The sequence below is a fragment of the Mangifera indica genome, chromosome 2 (assembly GCF_011075055.1).
Source record: "Mangifera indica cultivar Alphonso chromosome 2, CATAS_Mindica_2.1, whole genome shotgun sequence".
Classification (NCBI taxonomy): Eukaryota; Viridiplantae; Streptophyta; class Magnoliopsida; order Sapindales; family Anacardiaceae; genus Mangifera; species Mangifera indica.
Window position 1 is genome coordinate 23,277,629 of NC_058138.1, and position 22,590 is coordinate 23,300,218.

The window sequence follows — 22,590 nt, forward strand, 5'->3', positions numbered from 1 at the left end:
TTTGTAACATTTGAAAGATTTGTTACCCTATGGTTTGCCCTTATTAGCCTTCTTTTCATTTGAGTTTTTCTCCGAAATTTCATTAAACTTTTCTTTGAAAAAAGAACAACATCATGTTCAAAATTAAAATTTTTGGACATATGCTTGGCCAAAACCTCTTGATTAGAGAGTAAATTCTCTAATTCTTCAACTGATGGTTGATTTGCCCATCCTTGAATAGAAGTCACAAATGGTGTGTACTCCTTCAAACCTGTATGAGAAATCATTGCAAACGAGCTTCACTAATCTTCTCATCCGTATCTAATTCTAAAATTTTTGTACAAATGTTTTTGACTTGTAAGAAATACTCTAAAATTGACATACCTCCTTGTATCATCATTGCCAGTTCATTTTCCAAGAACTGTATTCTTGTTGTGTTCTTCTTAGAGAATAGTCCCTCAAGAGTTTCCCATACTTCGTTTGGTGATCTGACATCTCGAACATGATCAATGAACTCCTTGCTAATTGATCTTCTCAAAGCAAACAAAGTTTTCCCACATTTGATCTTCCACTTCCTTCGTGGTTCAACATTGTCAATAGTGTCAACTAGAATCTCTTAATCAACCCTAGCAATTAATTCCCATAGGTCTTGACCTTGAAGATAAGCCTCCATACACATTCTCCAATATTTGTAGTTTGTGCCTACAAGCTTCTTAACACCATAACTAGTACTAGAATTGCTTCCCCATTGATTAACTCTATATTACAAAACAAAAAAAATCCTTCCAATTTTTAATCTTCTTTAAAAGGGAAAAGAAAGAAAATTAACGTGACTCTAATACCATATAACAAAGAAAGGGAATGAATTAATTTATGGAGACAACTATATTTGGAGAATAAACTACTGATTTTTATTGAAGAATGAATTTAAAATATATAAATTGTTTCCAATTTATAGACTCTACAATTAACAGACTCTCCACTACTACATAAAATTCTCCCTAAATGAACTCCCATTACTGCATAAATAACCTCCCACTACTCTATAAAATTATCTTTAAATAGACTCTCACTATTGCATAAAGGTATTCTGAAATAGACTCTCCTTACTTACACTACAGAGTAAAATACTCTTTTATTTACATCTCACTTTTGAATTGATCATGACCCAAAATAATAAAAACATAAAAATACTTATTAATATAAAATAATATCAACATGTAAGTTGCACTAATTTATAATATATTCACTCATCTTTTAATATTATTTTTGTGGCCAGAACGGAAAAAGAAGAAATCCGAGGCTTAGTCATATCTTCTATGAAATTTTTGGAATGCATGTTGACTAACATGTTAAAGATCTGCAAAACCTAATTTTTCTTTGTGCATGTAAATAGTAAGAACTGAGGAAGAAGCAAGACAACCTTATTTTGTGATCTTGTCATTTTAATTATTGAACTAGAAAAGTATACAAACACATATTCTTATTAAAAACAAGGAGCTTGAAACTGAACATTACAGTAATACAAGTGGATTTTGGATCTAATACAAGTATCACTTAAAATTACACAACTTGCAAGATAGAAGATACAGTTTGTGCAATAGTAAGAAGCAAGAGTATTATTGCTGCGATAGTTGCAGTGCCTCTCCATGGATTGTTGAAATATACTCTTTTCAAAGTTGCCCTGGCTCTGTTCCAAGGATTTTTGTAGTGTATTTTGAGCTGCTCGCATATGTTATGGTAAGAGGATGGGCGTGCAAGTACATATTGATTGAGTTTGTTAAAGGTAGTTGCCACTGAAGCTTTGTCCCCCATATTATTTGAAATAATTTCATTTTCAATGAGCAAATCCACGTCCTCTACAGTATTGATAAGGCAGTCCATCAATTCAACGTAATTGCAAACCTGGGCATCCTCTGGGTAAAGACATTGCTCCAAAGCCATAATGTTTCTGAGAAGACATTCAGTCATGTCATTTACTTCTAGTCGTGGTATCTGCAATTCATTGACTTCAAAAAATGAGATCAGATGCTTTGACTTTTCATATCTTATATCAAGTACGCTCTGATTCTCTTCAACTGTAATAGACTTAAACTTCAATCCTGACTCATGTAGCTTCACTGCACATGGTAAATCATCAATCCATCCTTTGGCTGACACTGATCTCGGGTAGTTTTCGAGTAGACTAATTCTTCTCCAATCTGTGAAATGTTTAACTCTCAAATGGGGGGGTAAACGACTTAATCTTACACCCATAAAACAACCAAAGAAATTATCAGAAAGGTTCATGAAGGAAGGTTCACGGATGCTATCAAAAGCCAACTTGTATGTTTCCTCAAGAATAAAATATGGAAGTTGATTTTCAAATAACTGTAAATCAGTCCATAAAGTACTGTGTACTGGCTCTATATCTAGTAATGTATCCCATCTATTTCGAAATTTCTTGCTTAAGAAGATCTCTATGATGAAGATAGAATCACACAGAATCATCGTTACAAACTCAAGACTCTTAAGCGGAGATGTTTCTGTGTAACAAGAACGAATCTGGTTTTCCTTGTCTTTGATAAAACTTATAATCCTGCATATTTTCTCTGTTGTTGTTTGTCTAAAAAACCTTTCCATATACTCTTTCTTCTTATTTTCCATGTCAACTAATTCTAATTTGCCATGGTGAAGAGGACCTATTGAAATTAACTTAGGAGTGTAGAGTTCTTCATTTACCCTACGAATCGTTAGAGGCACCTTGTAAATACAACACTGACCAGGAACAAACTCGAGCAACGGGCTTTTAGGAAAGTCATTTCGCAACTTTTTGACCAAATCTTCCGGCTTAAAGGTGGCAGTCATCTGCATGTGTTCATAAAAAAAAAGACTTTTACAATGTCATATTGTGAGTTAGAATAAACAACTCTAATGCATTCAAGATTGTCATGCAACATGTGGCATTTTCCTATTATTTTTTTCCAAAGACAAGAACCAGAAAAAAATATAGGCCAACGGACTATTTCCCACCAAGTTTTAGCTAAAACTTAAAAGTATACCCATGATATTTCAAAAACTCAAATACATACCCATAAGTTAACTTATATTAGAATTTTATGTTATAAAAAGGAGTAAAATCATTATTTTATCATTAAATCCTAAAATCCTAAAAAATTATATCATTTTCTCTTCATAGATTTTTAGTTGAAACTCAAAAGTACAAATGCGATAGTTTAAAAATTCAAATACTCACCCATAGGCTAATTCGGTCAAAATTTGCTATTAAATATAAGGATAAAATCATCATTTTATTATTAAACTCTAAAAATTTATATCATTTTTTCCTTATAATTTGAAAAACTAACCATTTTACCTTAGGATTAAATTTTAAAAAATTATCATTTCGCCCCAAGGTTTGAAAATCGTTTCCGGCCAAGCAATCTGACTAACAGACAATGGTTAGAACAAAAGCAATAAGACGTCTAAACAACGAGAAAAACTCAAACACCCTACACCAAGAACAAACTCGAGCAACAGACTTTCATCAATGTCAATTGGCAACTCTTTGACTAGATCTTCTAGTTTAAAGATAGCAGTCATCTCCATGTTCATAAAAAAAGGACTTTTACGGCGTCATTACTATTAGTTAGAATAAAAAACTCTATTTCATTCAAGATTGTGTCGCAACATATGGCACTTTTCGATTATTTTTTCCGAAGATAAAGAACAAATAAAAATTTATGAATGTTTGAGGGGAAAAAAAAAAGACCCTTACTGTGTCATTTTCTCGAGGTCTACTCGGCTCTCCCTCATCGTAGGCTATACAAAGAAAATACAAAACAAAGTGAAATCAAACCAAACAAATTTCAAATAATAACTCAAAATCATAAATTGAAATGACAGAAGTACACTTAATTAATAGATAACCATTACCCCAGTAAGGAGGAGGAGGCGGAACGACATTCTCAGTGATATCTCTCTGTCACATAACGATGGGATAATATCATCAAAAGACATGGAGACACAAACATATCAAGTAATGATCATATCATCGATAATTAAATGGTTTAGCAGCTTCCAGCAAGTAATATGATTCCACCACACGAAATACTCAAGATTGTGAGGTAACATGTGGCATTTTCCTATTAACCAGAAAAAAATATATGATGTTTGAGGAAGAAAAGACCCTTACTCTGTTATTATCACGAGTTCGAGTGTACACTTCTTCTCTGCGCTTGGGATACTGAGACAGAGGAGGGTATCCAGCATCCCTTGGTGCTATTAGATAAAGAAAATACAAAACAAAGTGACCAAATCAAACCAAGCAAACTTTAAATAATCACTCAAAATCATAAATTGAAATGACAGAAGTACACTTAATTAATAGATTACCCTTACAACAAGGCGAAGGCTGAACTACATTCTTAGTGATACCTCCCTGTCACATAACGATGGGATAATATCATCAAAAGACAGTCCATGAAGACACAAACATATCAAGCAATAATCATATCTTCGATAATTAAATGGTTTAGCAGCTTCCAGCAAGTAATATGATTCCACCACACGAAATACTCAAGATTGTGAGGTAACATGTGGCATTTTCCTATTAACCAGAAAAAATATATGATGTTTGAGGAAGAAAAGACCCTTACTCTGTTATAAACATCAGTTTTACCCGAGCGTTGACAACAAGGAGGAGGCGGAGGCGGACGTTGACAACAAGGGGGAGGCAGAGGCGGACGTTGACAACAAGGAGGAGGCGGAGGCGGACGTTGACAACAAGGAGGAGGCGGAGGCGGACGTTGACAACAAGGAGGAGGCGGAGGCGGACGTTGACAACAAGGAGGAGGCGGAGGCGGACGTTGACAACAAGGAGGAGGCGAACGCGGACGTTGACAACAAGGAGGAGGCGAACGCGGACGCGGACGCGGACGCGGAGGCAGAGACCGAGACCGAGGACGAGGCCGAAGCTGAGGCAGAGACCAAGGTGGAGGCGGAACTACATTCTCAGTTATACCTCCCTGTCACATAATGATGGGATAATATCATCAAAAGACAGTCCATGAAGACACAAACATATCAAGCAATGATCATATCTTCGATAATTAACTGGTTTAGCAGCGTCCAGCAAGTAATATGGTTCCACCACACTACTTCCTCAAGATTGTGAGGTAGCATGTGGCAATTTCCTCTTAACCAGAAAAAATATATGATGTTGAGGAAGAAAAGACCCCTACTGTGTTACCATCACGAGTTTGAGTATACAATACTTGATTACGCTTGGGATAATGAGACAGAGGAGGGTTTATAGCATCCCTTACCTCCACTAGATAAAGAAAATACAAAACAGAGTGACCAAATCAAACCAAGCAAACTTCAAATAATCACTCAAAATCATAAATTGAAACGACAAAAGTATCCTTAATTAATAGATAACCATTACTCGAGAACAGACAAGGAGGAGGCGAAACTACATTCTCAGTGATACCTCCCTGTCACATAACGATGGGATAATATCATCAAAAGACAGTCCATGAAGACACAAACATATCAAGCAATAATCATATCTTCGATAATTAAACGATTTAGAAGCTTCTATCAAGTAATATGATTCCCCCACACGAAACACTCAAACACCCTACCCTTAAACCAGGATCAGACTCGGACTCCGAGCTTTCATCAGTGTCATTTGACGACTCTTTGACCGAATCCTCTTGTGTCGAGGCAGCACTCATCTCCTTGTTCATTATTCTGAAGTCAAAGGTCTGTGTATAACAATAGTCAATAACAATCAACTGATAATCACCCTCAGAAGAAATTTTTGACAAATTTTGTTTTTTGATCAGTTTTAACATAATAGAGTTTAGATTCGTTTATTCAAAACTAACAGGTGTTTTTTAATTTCAAAATAATTTTATGTGTTAGTACAAAAATCCCAAGCTCAAATAAACATTTGATTAATTTTGGGTGGATGAAAATGAATAAATGATAAGAATATATCATTAATTAAAATAACTAAAAAAATGAAATTGAAACTGAATCTTTTGGCCCCGGAAAATAAGAATTGCACCAGAGAGTTCTTCCTCGCTCTTGATTATATTTCAGCTCGTACCATAATATATTTGATTTTATAGATGTGTCACTTAAACTTATGCTATCTCACTGCCTCATCTTGTATTGCTATATTTATCTGTAATGTGCTTCCTCTTCTGGCTTTATATTTGATTTTAAGGGTGTGTATAATTTACTTCAAATTGTAAAATTAAACCAAACTATTTAAAAATTACATTTTAGTTCGGTTGATTTGTAAAACAGTTTAGTTTAGATTAAAGATTTTTCAAACCATTTTTTTCTGTTTAAGTTACAGTTTAAGCAATTTTCAAATCAAAACAAACTATAAACTATATATTTTTTTTAAATATATGTGTTTGATAAAATTTTCTAATAAGTAATTAGATGTATAATTTATTTTTATATTTATTTTATTATTTTCTTTAAATATATATTATAAATATATTTTATATTTATATTATATTTTAAACAATTATAATTTTATTAATTTTATTAAATATTATATATATAAATAAATGGTTTTAATATAACACAAAAGAATAATTTTAAAAGATTTTCATTAAGATGATCCGATTATATATTAAGAATTTTATTTTTTATTATATATTTTATATACATTTTTCAATAAATAAAATATTAAAATATTATATTTCATACACCATTATTTGGGTTATTGAATAAAATAATTTATTTTTTTCATATATATATATATATATATATATATATATATATATATATATAGAGTCATTTTTTTAATTATACATATATATCCTACAATATAAAATATTTAAAATATCTTTAAATTTTATATTTATCCAGTTAAGATTTACCTAATCAAGTATAAACTCACCTAATTAAAACATAAGACTCACTCACTCATCCAATTAAAACATATGACCAACCATCAGACTAATTCTAAATCTTATAATTTTTTTCTTTCAAAGATAAAATCGGCTTAAAAAACAATTATATTTATATGTTAAAAAAATAATTATATATATAAAAAATAAAATAAATAACTATTTTAATTAATATGTCCTTCATCATTTTTATTTGACAGCAACTCTTCTAGGTGGTCCAAATCTTTGATTCACGTTCACTCAGACCAATTAAATTAAGAAAAAATAAATACATGTTGATAAAAGAATATTTGCTGTTATGAGAAATTTTTAGTTGGATACGAATAGATCCATCAGAATTTCATTTTGCAGCTTTGTCAGAATTATTGAACATACTTGCACCTGAATCAGCCATAATCTTGATTCTTGCAAACTTTTTCTTTTGAAAATTAGTTACATGTGGTTGTGCATCATCGTATAATGACTTTTGCAAACATGTTTTAATTATTTTGTTTCTTTTTGCGTGAAATTTTGTTTCTTCAAACTTTGTTTAGGGAATTTTTGTATTTTTTCTTTCTATCACTTTTGTTTTTGTTTGTAAGATGGATAGGTGGATAGTACCTTTTTTGAATAATTTTAAAAATATTTTTGACATAATAAATGTCATTTGTGTTATAAATATAATTGAATAAATTACAAAATGAGTGAGTTGCAAAATGAAAAATATAATTTCATTAAACCAAGGCTGCAGAAAAGAAGAAGAAAGAAGTAAGAGTGAAGAAATAGGAAACAAGAAGCAAGACTGTTTGGATGAAGAGGTGTGTAAACAAATGAAGGTAAGGGGATGTTTATATAGACAATTCACTGTCCCCATTATTGACTAATTTGCATGCTTATATTCTTGCATTCCTACCAATTTTTCTAAATTTGTGGCATATGGTGGAAAATTCATTAGACATGCAACACTCTTTTAGATTTTTACTATTTACAAATAATTATATTAATCTTGTTAAAAAAAACTTAATGAGATAAAAATCAAAACAAAAAAACATAAAGATAATTGAGATATCATAATTAGAATATTTGTATTTATAATATACAAATAATATAATGACATAATAAAAAGATTACAATATACCTGAGTTGATCGTATTGTTAGATTTCTACTACTTACAGATAATTATATTAACCTTATCAAAGAAAAACTCAGTGAGATAAAAATCAAAACAAAAAAACATGAATATAATTGAGACATCATAATTAGAATATATGTATTTGTAATATACAAATAATATAATGACATAATAAAAAGATTACAATATACCTGAGTTGATCGTGTTGTTAGATTTCTACTACTTACAGATAATTATATTAACCTTGTCACTACCCCCCATTATTAACTAATTTGCATGCTTATATTCTTGCATTTCCACCAATTTTTCTAAATTTGCGGCATGTGGTGGAAAATCCACCAGACATGCAACAATTTGGATAAATTTAAATACTAAAATATTTTCACACATCAATTAACATAAAAAATTCATTAATTCTTTGAAAATCCATAATAATTATGAGCTTATATTTTTGTTTGAACAATTTTTTTGCCAAACAATTAACGGTGTCCTGGATGCCGACCCTCGAGGAGCAGTCTTGTAGAAATTATAATCATTAAGCATCTTGAATCATTGCAGACAAAATCTGACAGAAATCTTAATTCTTGCAAGCTTCACCAATCGAATATTTATTTTGCAGGAGTGTTTGAGCATCTTTTCAGAAATCTTAATTCCAGCAAACCTTTCTTTTGAAAATTAGTCACGGGTGATTATGCATTATTTGAATTATTTTACAGCAGCATTGATATCTTTGATAACTTTATATGAAGTAAACTCTGTTCTTTTTCAATATGAATACCCTTAAACTCTATCCTTGACTCATGAACCACTTCTGTGGCTGGCATTTGTAGCTTCATTGTACAAGCTAAATCATGATCCACTTTTTTGGCTGACAATGATCCCAGATAATTTTTGAGTAGACTAATAATATTCTTGTGTCCTCTCATATATACTTTCCATCCAAAGTTCTTCTCACCACTTGGTCATTTGGACCTACAAAACCTTGCATTTTTTTTTAACAGGGAAAAAAAAACTGAAAGTTTTGGTTGATGCTCATAACAATTGAGCAAAGTCAAACAAATTATAACAACACCAAATACAAACATTTAGGGGGCGTTTGGTTTGGGTAATGTTTGATTACTAAAATAGAAAGATTAACTTAAAGATAGATTAATTAGAAGATTACTGGATATAAATGATTACTATGTTTGATAAAATTTGATAGGTATGAATAATTATTGTGTTTGGTTAAAGGTAATAAAAGATTACTAGTAAATTATTTTATTTAAATGCCCTTGAATATAATTATTTTTAAATATTTTTTTATATTATTTGTCATATTAATTAAAAATAAATTTATTTTTATCTCAAAAAATTAATAAATAATAATTTTTCTATAATAAACTCAAGATTATCCCAGTAATCTTTAAATACCTAAGGTGAAGGTGGTAATCAGATTACCACCTATATTACCTGTCACGTCAGCATTGGTAATTAAAAATTACTGTAATCTTTTATTACTGACAAATCAAACAAAAGAATAAAAGATAGATTACCAAGGTAATTTATCTTCCCATCAACCAAATGCACCCTTAGGGAATAATAAAAATTTTGAGTGAACCCGAGATTTCGCGTGTATTGCAGATAGATTATACGGTTGAAAAATTGACCTCCATTATGTGTAACTAAATTGCCTTAAACCCTCCAATATGTGTGCTATTCACCAAATAACCCTCCAATAAGAAAGTCTATTTCATAACCCCATGCATAGAAAAAATTTCAATTACCTTCTCCTATGTTTAATAATATTACAATAAACCCCTAAGACGATTAGTGAAATTGATACGCTTCGTCGGATTTAATTCCCCGTTATAGTGTACTAAAATTACCATAAACCCCCCAAACGCATGTGGTCAAATTTCACTTACCCCCATTATACATACTTGTATTCCATAAACTCCCCATTATGGGACACCATTTGTGGGGCCTAATAAAAGGAGAATTGAAGATGAAGTGGGCCTGATTTCACGTGATTCCGTAATTATATACATTTATGATTAAAGACGTGAAATCACAGTCACCATTTTGGGGCATTTTCTGATGTCTTCAACTTCAACCCCACCATTGATCTGTAGTAAAAAAGACAGATTTGATTCCTCCCATATGAGATCTACCTGTCACTTCCATGAAGACCTTCTCCTTCCACCGATACTTGCAAAATGAAGGAGAAATCTCAAACCTACCCTCGTAATTTCAACTAACCCTAATTCAAATTAGAATAGATTTGATTTGAATTAAATTTTTAATCAATTTGAATTTAAATTAAAGTTATAATATCTAACTCAAGTTTGATCTAATGGACATTAAACATCATAAATTGAACAATATTATCGAAAAAATAAATTATATAATCAACAAAATAAATAATATTATCAAATAAATAAATAAATTGATATCGGTTTGAGCTAACGAACTAGAGCTCCCATTCAAGACATGCCATGTGCTATGTTACCATACCTTGAGAAAGACATACAAACTGCATACGTTGAAAAGTCTTAGAGGTCGATGTCTGTAGTTTTCAAAATTTAAACATCTTTATCATCCTGCTTAGCATTCAGAAATATGTTTGTAAATCGATGACTTTCCACCAAATGACATGACCAGCAATTAAAGCAGGGCCGCACATAAATAACTTTGGTCGCTGACTTGACTTTCTTGGCTGAAGGGGCGGTGGAAATTTTGTATAAACACACCCCCTCCATTGCGTTTGGCAATGAACTTACAGTAGTTATTTCGCTGTAATATTTTCAACCCATTCCTTTACTCTCCACATATTCAGTTTCCGTTTCTTTGAAATTTCTCCCTTTAATTTTTTTTAATTATTTTCTATTATATTCACGATACGTTATCAATACGATTTGTTTAAGTATATTTATTTATTTAGATATAATATTTAATATATCTAAACATATCATACTGATACCATATTATAAATATAAATAAATAAAAGAAGATCGCGCAACTTTTTGCCGTCTGTCTTCATTGTTCTGACGTCAGAGCTGTGTGTATAACGAAAGTCACTGCCTCACCTTGCGCTATATATGTCTATAATGTGCTTCCTCTTATGGCTTTATATTTGATTTAAAAAATGTGTATAATTTGGTTTAAATAGTAAAATTAAACTGAATCATTTAAAAATTAAAGTTCGGTTTAATTTGTAAAATAATTTAGTTTGGATTAAAAAATTTTTTAAATTATTTTTTTCAATTTGAGTTGTAGTTTAAACAATTTTCAAATTCAAACAAACTATAAATAATATCTCTTTAAAATATATATATGTTTAACAAAAATTTTTAATAGGTAATTAGATATAAAACTTTTTTTTATATTTGTTCTCTCATTTTCTTTAATTATATATTGTAGATATATTTTATATTTATTTTTTTATTTATATTATATTTTAGAAAATTATAATTTTATTAAATTATATATATATATATGAATGATTTTAATATAACAGGAAAGAATGGTTTTAAAAGGTTCCAATTATAATATTAGAAAAAAATATTATTTTTTTAAAAAAAGTATATTAATTTATATCGATAATATTTATTATATGATATGATGCATATTATATCGTATGAGATATTTTTTGAATTATATTAATTTAATACATTTTATGATATATATCATTTTTTATATATATTTTATTATATCGTATTATAAGATATATACTATATATTATAAAATATTAAAAATTGTTATTCAAATTATAATCTAAATTAGAGTAAATTATTTTTATTAATTTGATTTAATTTATTTTTAAAAAATTTTAAATATTTTTTTGGAATCCACCGTATTTAATTTTATATAATAAGTGCCTGTCCGAAAATGTATACGAATTAAATGAAGTATATAATTCGTATACGTCATTTTAAATATTAGTGTTTTATTGATTAGTTTTCAGTACTTCTTCCACATAGCTTACTTTCAACTTTCAGCACCAAAAATCTACATTCACATTGGAGTGTATTAATTAGTTTTCCATTGATTCCCTTCATTTTTTATTTTATATAATATTACTAAAAAAAAAAATGACAAAGCGAAGGAAAGTTTAGCCTAACATGAAAATTTTGAAAAATGATGTGGAGGGATTTGCTCAAATTTTAAAAAGAAAGCTAACCATTATTTAGAATTTTTGCACTCTTAAATTAGGTAGCTTTGTTTGATATTTAAGGCATAATAGCATAATTTAATAATAATGACATTGTGATAAGACAGTTAAGACCCTATTGAAGCCCTTGGATCAACAAGCAATGGTCATGTCGAGGTTGATCCAAGGGCATATATCAATTGACATTACCTCATTTGTTACATGAATTTTCCAGAAACCACAAATATATAGGTGGTAAATTGGTAATGTTCAACTGCAGTGAATTCATGTTGTATTATTTCTTAATTAAATTCATCAAACTTTCGTCTTTAATAACATATGAACACGCCTCCATGAATTCTCCTCCTGCCCTTCATATGGTGTAAATATTTTAAGAAAAAGGTATGTTTAGTCTGCTGTAAATATCAAAAGCAGAATACAGACAGGTCCTGAGCTTGAATATGTATAATCGTATTACCTTTTAACATCCTCCAATGACAATAAAAGAAAGAGACACTGGACAGCAGCTTCAACCAAACTTTTATTTATAAAATTAAAATTAAAACATTGAATATTAATAAAATATATATTATAATTTTAACATGTTTTAAAGATGTTGCTTTAAATAATTTTAAAATGCATTTATAAGAATGATTGAATTCAGTCTGTATAACGTCAACATATTTTAAAATGCACTTATAAGAATGCTAATTCAACACTTCGTCAATCTGTGTCCTGGCTGCCGACCCTCGAGGAGCTAAGGGATGAACTGTCAATACATGTAGTGGTTGACGTGTCATGCATCACAGAGCTGTCTTACATTAATATTTATCGTACTAATACACGACAATAATAGTTTAGTTTGACAACAACATCTGAAGGATGATTCACGTTCATTGGGACCAACTAAATGAAATAAAAATAAATACATGTTCATGAAAGTCTATTGTCTGTTATGTGAAATTTTTAGCTGCACACGAATAGATTTCAATGATTTTAAAACTAGATCAGATTAGTTGATTTGTTTAATTAAATTGAAAATTAACTTTAAATTTAATTTAATTAATATAAAAAATTAATTTTATTATTAATTTAATCATATTTGATCAAATTAGATTTGATTAAATTTTTAAATTTTAATTTGATAATAAATTAAATCAATCAATATTTTTTTATTAAATTAATAAAATTACGAATTAATAAAATATTTGATTTAATTAGCAATCTAAATTTTAAAATATTGAGAGACCCATCAGATCCTCATTTGTAGCCTGGGACAGGCGAATTTGTCAGAAATCTTGATTCTTGCAAACTTTCTTTAGAAAATTAGTGACGGGTGATTGTGCATCATTTGAATCATTAAGCAACATTGCGTGTGAATTTGTCCAAAATCTTGGTTCCTGCAAACTTTTCTTTTGAAAATTAGGCACGGGTGCTTGTGCATCATTTGAATATTTATTTTGCAGGAGCATTGATATCTTTGATGACTTTTGCAAACATTTTTTAATTTTTTCTTTTAATGGAACATGTTTTTTTATTTTTCAAACTTTATTCAAGAAATTTTGTGTTGAAAGATCTTCACCTTAATTAAAAAGACTAAAAACTTTCGTAATATGCATACATAAATAAGTTATGAAATTTAGATTTTTTTTGCTTTGATAATATTTGAACTTACAAGAGTCGAAATCTACCGAAATAAATTCATAAAATTTTTGTAATTTTTTAAAATCAATTGAGACATAATGAAACCCTTTGGAAAAACAATTTTTATTAAAAATTTTAGATCTTCAATTCGGAATTTTTCTTCTAGGATCAGGACGATTATTGATGTTTATTTTAAAAAATATTTTTATCATGGTTTTAAAGATTTTTGAAAAGTTTTGTCAGTTGCAACAGCTGCAATTTTTTTGTGTTTGAAAGAGCAACTTCAACTGTTTTGTTTATATTTTTAAAGGATTTTTTCCAATATTTTCATAAATATTTGGATTTGTAAAATCAAGTTTGAGAAATTATTCTAGAATTTTTTTCTTTTCTTCCTTCAGAGGTTTCTCTTCAACAATGGTCAAAATCACTTTTGGGGTTTGTTAGAGCATTTAAAATATTTTCTAAAATTACTTCTCACAAGGCTATAAATAAATCATTCAGGAGTGTTTGAATTAATCATATTGATATAATAAAGTATGAAACTATGCTTTTTGATAGTCTCAATAGGTGTAACAAGGAGACTTAAATATTTAAAAAAATTTCTTCGATCTTGAAAGGTCTTTGCTTCAATAAAAAAGACTAAGAACTTTTACGGCGCATCGTGGACACAATTATCTAGTTATAGCCAACGCATAATAAAATGGTAAATAGAGTGACTGACAGACAATCAAAATGACAAAACTAAATAAACAAAAAAAAGTACAATAGATAAATAATAATGTCAATCCATTAAATTAAAGTACAATTAATGCATAATTAACAAAAGAGTAAATATAAATGATAAAAAATAACAAAAACTGAATGAATAAGAAAGATTACAGGAGATAGATACAGGTGAAGTGTGATTATTAATCTGTTAGTATTACCAAAGTGGTTGTTGGCTTGCCATGTATTATACAGTTGTCTGACAACAATAATGATTTAATTGTTGAGCGATATTGAATCTATCATATGTCACTTCTATCTTGAAATCTCTTTCTTTAAAACGAAATTGTGATGGAGATAGAATTATATAGAAACATCATAACAAATTTACTTTTCTCAAGAATAAATACTTTTTTATGTAATAAGAACAAATCTTTTCTTTATTATCCTTAATGAAACTGAAAATCTTTTCTATTTCTACTATCATTATTCTTTCAAGAATACTTTTCACATACTTGATTTTTTTTTCTTTTTTTGTAAACTAATTTTTGTTTTTTATAGTGGAGAGGATCTATTAAAATTAACTGAGTGTAGACTTCTTCATTTACTCTACGAATCCTGTTAGGCATCCTGTAAATACAGCACTGACCAACAGCAGAGTCGGAGTGTAGGTTTTCACCAATGTCATTTGGTGGAGAAAAATGAATAAAATTTTAAGAATATATCATCAAAATAATTAAGCAAGTGCAATTATATATATATATATATATATATATATATATATATATATATATATTTCATTCTTTAGATTTTAAACCATTGTTGCTAATAAGACAACAATGGCAATAATTTATGGCAATAAAATGCATTGAATAAAGGAAAAAGACATGGCCCAAGCTTGTCTTCAATCTGTGTCCTGGATTGTTAAGATGCATTAAAAAAAGATTTTGTTATAACAAAATCGTAGATTGATTAAACGGTGTGTGTAATGGCTTGAATAAAGAGACTGCAGAACTCTACAAGATATTTTTCTCTTTTCTCTCGATGGTTCCTGATTGCATCTAGGTTTGAGCGACATCACGGTAGATCCGACGGCTACGCAGAGCTTGGTTGATCAACAGTGAGTCCTTCACTATTTTAGCTTTTGACAGACTGTAATCGGCTGGTGTATATATATATATATATATATATAAGTTTTATGGTGCATACACAATTATTGCATAATTAACAAAAGAGTTAATAATTACAATGGTAAAGAGAATGACATACTGACAACCAAAAATGACAAAAACTAAATAATCAAAGAAGACTGCAGGACATAGACGAAGATGAAATATAACTGTCAATCCATTAATATATTATTGAAATTATTGGCTTGTCATGCATCATAGAGTTTTCTTACAAGGACAATAATTGAATTGTTGAGAGCAACTCTTCAACAAGATGGCCGTAACTCCCCTAAAAAACTCTTCAAGGCATGATTCACGTTCACTGTAACCAATTAAACGAAGAAAAAATAAATACATGTTGATGGAAGAGTATTTTTTATTCTGAGAAATTTTTAGTTGGATATGAATAGACCCATCAGAATTTCATTTGCAGCATTCTCGGAATTATTAAACATCTTTGCTGGCGAAATCTTGATTCTTGAATAGACACATGTGGTTGTGCATCATTTGAATATTTATTTTGCAGGAACATTGATACCTTTGATGACTTTTGCAAACATATTTTAATTATTTTTCTTCTTTTTGCATGATTTTTTTTTTTCCAAACTTTGTTAAGGGAATTTTGTGTTTTTCCCATTTCTCTCTTGTTTTTACCTTTAGGACGGTTAAGTGGCCATCACGTTTTTCAAGTAATTTTAAAAATGATTTTGACTCAACAGATATCAATTAGATAAGTTTAAATGGTGAAAGAATTTTGTAGAAATATATCAATACCAAAAATTCGTTAATTCTTTAGAAATTTATAATGATTGTGAGTTTGATATCTTATTTGAGTAATTTTTTATTTTAATATATTGAGCTAATGATTTTTTGAAAATTTTGCCTTGATTAAATATTTTGAAAATATTAGACGATTTCATAGCGGCCATCCTCATTGTTTTGAGCATAATTAACTGATGAACTTAAACTTTTTTGGCTTGACTCTTCACCATCTTATAATTGGAACAACAAACTTTTTAATTGGAATTTGTGTTCTTCTTTTGATTGGGCTCCGACCAGAGAAGATAAAGCCATTAATTTGTTTTGCAAGAATTTTTCAATTTCTAAAGTGATGGCATTTGTCAATTGAAGGGTGTTTGACAAATATAATTGAATTTTCTTTTTGGTTACATGGGAATGAGCGTATTTTTCCCACCATTTGACTATAAGTTTTCTTATTAATTAGGAAATTTGGGCACTTAATCTAATAATTTAATACTCTGATGAAAGAATCCATGAGAGATAAATTTTTGATAAAAAATGAATGATTGTTGGAAGAGAGCTTCTTTTTTGAAGCATTTAAAATTTGATTTAAAGAAATTGTAGGATTCTTGGATAAGTTGAAGAAGGATATATAGTATAAGACCAAATAATCTCCACTATTGAATAAACCAATTTGAAAATTTGAATATTGTGTTTTGTTTGAAATGGATCATTCAGAGTACTTGAATTGATCATTTTGATAGAGTAGAACATGAAATTATGGATTTTGGTAGTTCCAATATGTGTAACTAAGAGAGTTAAACATTTAAAAAAAAATTTTAAGTGTTAAAAGATCTTTTTCCCAATTAGAAAGACTGAAGAGTTTCATAATGTATAGACATGAAAAGGTTATGAAATTTGGATCTTCTTCGCTTTAATAATGTTTGAACTCACAAGAATCAAAATCTACCAAAATGAATTCATAACATTTTGTGTTTTTCTTAAATCATTTGGGACATAATGAAATCCCTTTGGAAAAACAATTTTTATAAAAAAATTTTGATTTTTGGCTTCTAGAATTAGGATGGTTGTTGATGTTTCTTTTGAAAAATATTTTTGTTCTAATTTTAGATATTTTAGAGGACTTGCATCAATCACAACAGTTTCAATTTCTTTGTTCTTTGAAAGAGTAATTTCAATTGTTTTATTGATATCTTTAAATTATTTTTTTTTCCAATATTTGCATAAATATTTGGATTTGCAAAAGTAATTTTGAAAATTTGTTCTAGAATTTTTTCTTTTCTTCCTTTACTGTTTGTCTCTTCAACAATGGCCAAAGCCATTTGTGGGGTTTGTTGGAGCATTGAAAATATTTTCAAAAGTTACATCTCACAAGGCTGCAAATAGATTATTTAGGAGTGTCTGAATTGATTATTTTTACAAAGTAGAGCATGAAATTGTGCATTTTGGTAGTCCCAATATATGTAACTAAGAGAGTCAAACATTTGAACAAATTTCTTAAGTCTTGAAAGATCTTTGCTCTAATCAAAAGAATTAAGAACTTTCATGATGTGTAGACATGAATGAGTTATGAAATTTGGGATTAGTACAAATTGGAATTAAACCATTAAGTATAGAATAAATGAATACTACAATTTTAATATGTTTAAGAGATGTTAGATTTAACAATTTTAAAGATTTACTCATAGGAATTATTGAATCCAACCTATCCAACAAGCCAATATATTTCAATTGTTACCCAAATTATACAGTCTGTCTTGATTACCCAAATATATTAGATGTTTTAACTTTAAATATCAAAACATTTAATTATGATATTAAACTAGGATCAATACCCATAACATGCATTTATAGAGTTCAATACAAAGTAATGCAATCTACCATTGAATCTAGAGTTGTTAGGCATGACTGAAAAGGACACACAATTTTATTACAAGCTGAATTAAGTAGGTCAAACAGTACAATATCAAAAACTATTAGATAATATTCTTTCTTTCATCGTTAATGATTGAAATGAACGTGAATCATACATGATCGCAAGACTTTATAATAGAGTTATGACCATCTTGAAAAGTTGTTCTCTACAATTAAATTTTATGATAAAATTTAATTGTAAAGAGTGACTTTTCAAGACAATTGTAACCTCCTTATAAAATCTCAAGGTCATGTGTAATTTACATTCATTGCAACTATTAATAAGGAAAAGAAGAGTATTGTCTATTATGAGATATTTTTTAAATTAAAAGAAAATTTAGGATTTTAAAGATTAAAAATACTTTAAAAAACATTGAAAAAGCTGAAGTAGATTAGCACAATATTGCAGAACCTGGGCCATTTGGTCCAACAAGAGACCGATGAAAAAATTAGTCTTAAATAATAATTAAAATTCATTTTAACTATCACATTGCATAGACTCAGAATTAAAATAGACATAGATTAAAATATGATTCAGTTTGGTGCAAATTCATTTTTAACAAAAATAGTTGATTTTAGATTTAGAGTGGGTGTGTTAGTGTTGGGGCTGCTGGAGATGAATTCAGAGTTAGGGCTGGTTTGGTTAAATAGGCATGGCATGTTAGGACATTAAAACTAGGCCAAAAGATTTATTTTCATCCAAAGTCTAGTTTATTGACAAATTTTCACTTATTAACTTTAAAAAATTTAAATACCTATTTGTTGTTCAAATAGGTTAATATTTTCTATTAGTTTAAATATAAATTATTAATGTACCCCTATTTTATCATGTAATCATGTATGTATACATACACATGAAATCTATATGGATCACGATTAATTTTGTAAATTTTTTTCTTTTTACTGAAATGCACTTTACCAATATCCACAAACCACACTTTCTTCCAGTTTACAGGCTATCCATCATTCTTGAAAGTTGCAATAATTTTCTTGAAAATTAAATATCATTCTTCGAATATATTTAAATATTTGAAGCTCAAAGAAAAACAGCACAGCCACAACTTGCAATAAAATATTTCTTTGATATATTTCATTATTTTTAATCTTAATTTCTTTGGGACAAAGCACGGTTCAGGAAGAAACAAAAAGGTTAATTCTCAGGGATAAAGAATAGCCATCCTCCTCGCTGCGTACATTAAAGCCAAGCACACTGCTTATGTATGTATTCACGGTCAAACTAGAAGTAGGTAAATAAAATTTTCAACAAGGGTTGGGTTGTGATTCTTCTCCATTCTCTTCGGCCCTTCGCTGTAGTTCCGACCCTTCATGTTTTCACTATCTAACATTCAGGGATAAAATTATGATGAGGGTTTTTTGTTCAAAGAAATAAAGCTAAATGGTGAAGAAAGAGTAACTGAACCTTGGGATGGGAGAAGACAATTACTCTTAGGGTGCTTTTGGTTGAGAGATTTTAAGATTACCTTAGTAATCTATTTTTTATTCCCTTGTTTAGTTTGTCAGTAATAACAGATTACAGTAATCTTCTATTACTAATGCTGACGTGGCAGGTAATATAGGTGGTAATCTGATTACCACCTTCACCTTAGGTATTTAAAGATTACTGGGATAATCTTGAGTTTATTATATAAAATCAATATTACCTCGATAATCTTTAAATACTTAAGTTGAAAGTGGTAATTAGATTACTACCTATATTACCTGTCATGTCAGCATTAATAATAAAAAATTACTGTAATATTTTATTACTAAGAAAACATCTGAACACTGAGAATTCCAAAGAAAGTTTAATGAAGGAAGGGCTACTGGCGACTAAACTGTATAATCCCTCGCGTAAAAAATATGGAAGTTGATTTTCCAGTAATAGCAAGTCCAACTGTAGAGCCAATATTTCCGCTGGTGTATTTATCAAAAAGTCACTTTCATGTTTTTCAAAATCCCTGATGAGGAGCTCTATGATAAAAACAGCATCACATAGAATCATCCTTACGTACTCATCACTCTCGAGCTTGCAGGTCTCTGGACAACACTTTCGTATATTCTGCTATTGGTTTTTGATGAAGGCTAAGACTTCCTCACGTTTCTTTCTAGTTGTTCATTGGAAAAAGCTCTTTACATATTTCCCCTTTTGCCCTTTACATCTTTTTCGCTGTAGTGAAAAGGGCCTACTGAAACTATTTGAAGAGTGTAAGCCTCTTGCTTTCCTTTCCGAATACAGTTAGGGACTCTATAAATACAGAACTGACCAGCATTGGGCTCCGAGTCTTTCTCTATGTTGATTAGCCAATCTCTGTACGCATCCTCACGGACCTCTCCACATCCGAATTGTAGTACATCCTATAGTTAATAACATAACACAAAATGATAAAATTATTGAACCTCTCATCAAATTCAAAAACTCACTTACACCTTCAAATATATATTGCATATATAATATATTTGAAGCAGCAAAATCTATAGTATACATACATACATACATACATACATATATATATATATATATATATATATATATATATATATATATATATATATATATATATATATATATCTCAAAATTAATGACATGCATCCTGTAGGAATTAACCCAACCAATTACTCAAACCTATATACCGAGTTCCAATAATAGACAAAATGAACTACATATATATTATGATATGAGTTTGAAGCAATCCTATGAATTATCTTAAAACAAATTAAGAACATGAACAAGTACAGTAATTTGAACCTGAATATTAAGAAATAAGTGTACTGTGGTTGAGAGCAGTAGCTTCTCGAGATCCTCCTCTCCAATTTTGTCACAGCTCCCTGCAGGGATTTCTTACTTAATTATGGTGTGTGTGTGTGTGTGTGTCCAATTTCATCTTGCTATGTAAAATCAATCATGTGATCACATGTTTCCTTCGGGGCTAATGCCCATGTTTCCATTAAAATGAAAATGCAACTTGAACAATTAAATAAAGCACTCAAATTAGGTCAATGTAGATGACTGGGGTATACCACGTATTATAATTAAGATCGACTGTAATCCGTATTAAACAACAAGGACGGAGCCAAGAATAGTGAAATAAATATGGGTAATGTATTTAACATATATATTAAAGAAAACTGTTAAAACTAAGGGTCAAGTGACGCCCCTTGCCCCCTCTCTCCATCCCTATTGAACAATTAAACATAGATAAAAAAGGAATCTATTTCATCCAGTCTGAACCTCTTGGTGAAGAAAAATAAATAAAATGAGGTTTCTAGCAACCAATTATCACATGGAAATCAGAGAGAATATAAGTGAATATATATGAACCTGAATATTTGGGCAGGAGACGAAGAAATAATGGTGTGGTTGAGAGCAGCAGTTTCTCGAGATCTTCCTCTCTAATATGGTGGAAGCTCACAAGGATTTCTTGCTTCTGGCATCTCTCTGCATACAAACACTAGAGCAATGTGAGACAGGCAGCCTTGCGCAAACAACAGGTTTGTCACATGCTTTCTAATCCTCCTCGGCTTTTGCACATATATATCCCCATTTTAAAATGGCCGATCGATTATGTCCCACCCAAATTTTGATGAAATGAAATTTCTCATTTTAAGTTTGAAATTTTCATTTTTTCAATTATCTATTAAATTTATTAATAAAATATGATAATTTTTTTTTATAAAGCTGGTAAAACAAAAATGGTTTCTGTCTTTACTCAAGTTAAATTATAGTTTATCTCAAAAATTTATAAACTTTTATACACAATTGGTTAATAAATATAAAACTAAAAATTATTAAGCAGTTGGCAAGACTATCCATTTCCAATTGTTACCACCCTTACGTCGTCCTCAATTAGTTGTTGGTGAATATGTTGCTTTTACTCAGATTTACCATAGAAGAACTCTAGTTTGTTTGGATCTTATTGGTTCATCAATTTTGAGATACATGTTACATATACAAACTTTAATAATATTCAGATCTATCAACTATCTTTAAGTATTTTTTAACAATAAAAAATAATAAAAGAAAGAGAAAGAAAAAATATATAAAATAGTTAGAGTGAAATACAATTTATTTGTATCAATTATAGTTTAAGTGATATTAATTATATTATATAACAAAAATATTTTTTTAACTATTAAAACTAACATTTAACTTTTATAAATGGGTGAAAACTTGATTTTTCAAACTTCTAGTGAAGAGAGAATTATTTTATTAAAGTTCAGGTGGAAAATAGTTGTTTGGCATTTTAAAATTGCTAATT

The 22,590-nt window shown here is 29.3% G+C and overlaps 1 protein-coding gene across 3 annotated transcripts; it reads right to left on the bottom strand.

Moving 5' to 3' along the window:
- Nucleotides 1-1,445: 1,445 nt before the first annotated feature.
- On the bottom strand, nt 1,446-8,253 carry LOC123205229 (UPF0481 protein At3g47200-like). 3 transcript variants are annotated; one of them, XM_044622166.1, is made up of 8 exons: nt 8,200-8,253; nt 5,607-5,729; nt 4,617-4,985; nt 4,354-4,399; nt 4,154-4,239; nt 3,895-3,940; nt 3,737-3,780; nt 1,446-2,826 (listed from the first exon to the last, which is right to left on the bottom strand). In XM_044622166.1, exons 2-8 carry the CDS (start codon nt 5,709-5,711, stop codon nt 1,543-1,545), a joined length of 1,980 nt encoding a protein of 659 aa, XP_044478101.1. In that variant the 5' UTR covers nt 5,712-5,729; nt 8,200-8,253; the 3' UTR covers nt 1,446-1,542. The 3 variants fall into 3 exon arrangements, with proteins under 3 accessions (XP_044478101.1, XP_044478095.1, XP_044478090.1); XM_044622160.1 differs by lacking the exon at nt 8,200-8,253 and adding an exon at nt 6,035-6,269; XM_044622155.1 differs by lacking the exon at nt 8,200-8,253 and having other exon boundaries at nt 5,607-6,269.
- Between the last annotated feature and the right edge of the window lie 14,337 nt (nt 8,254-22,590).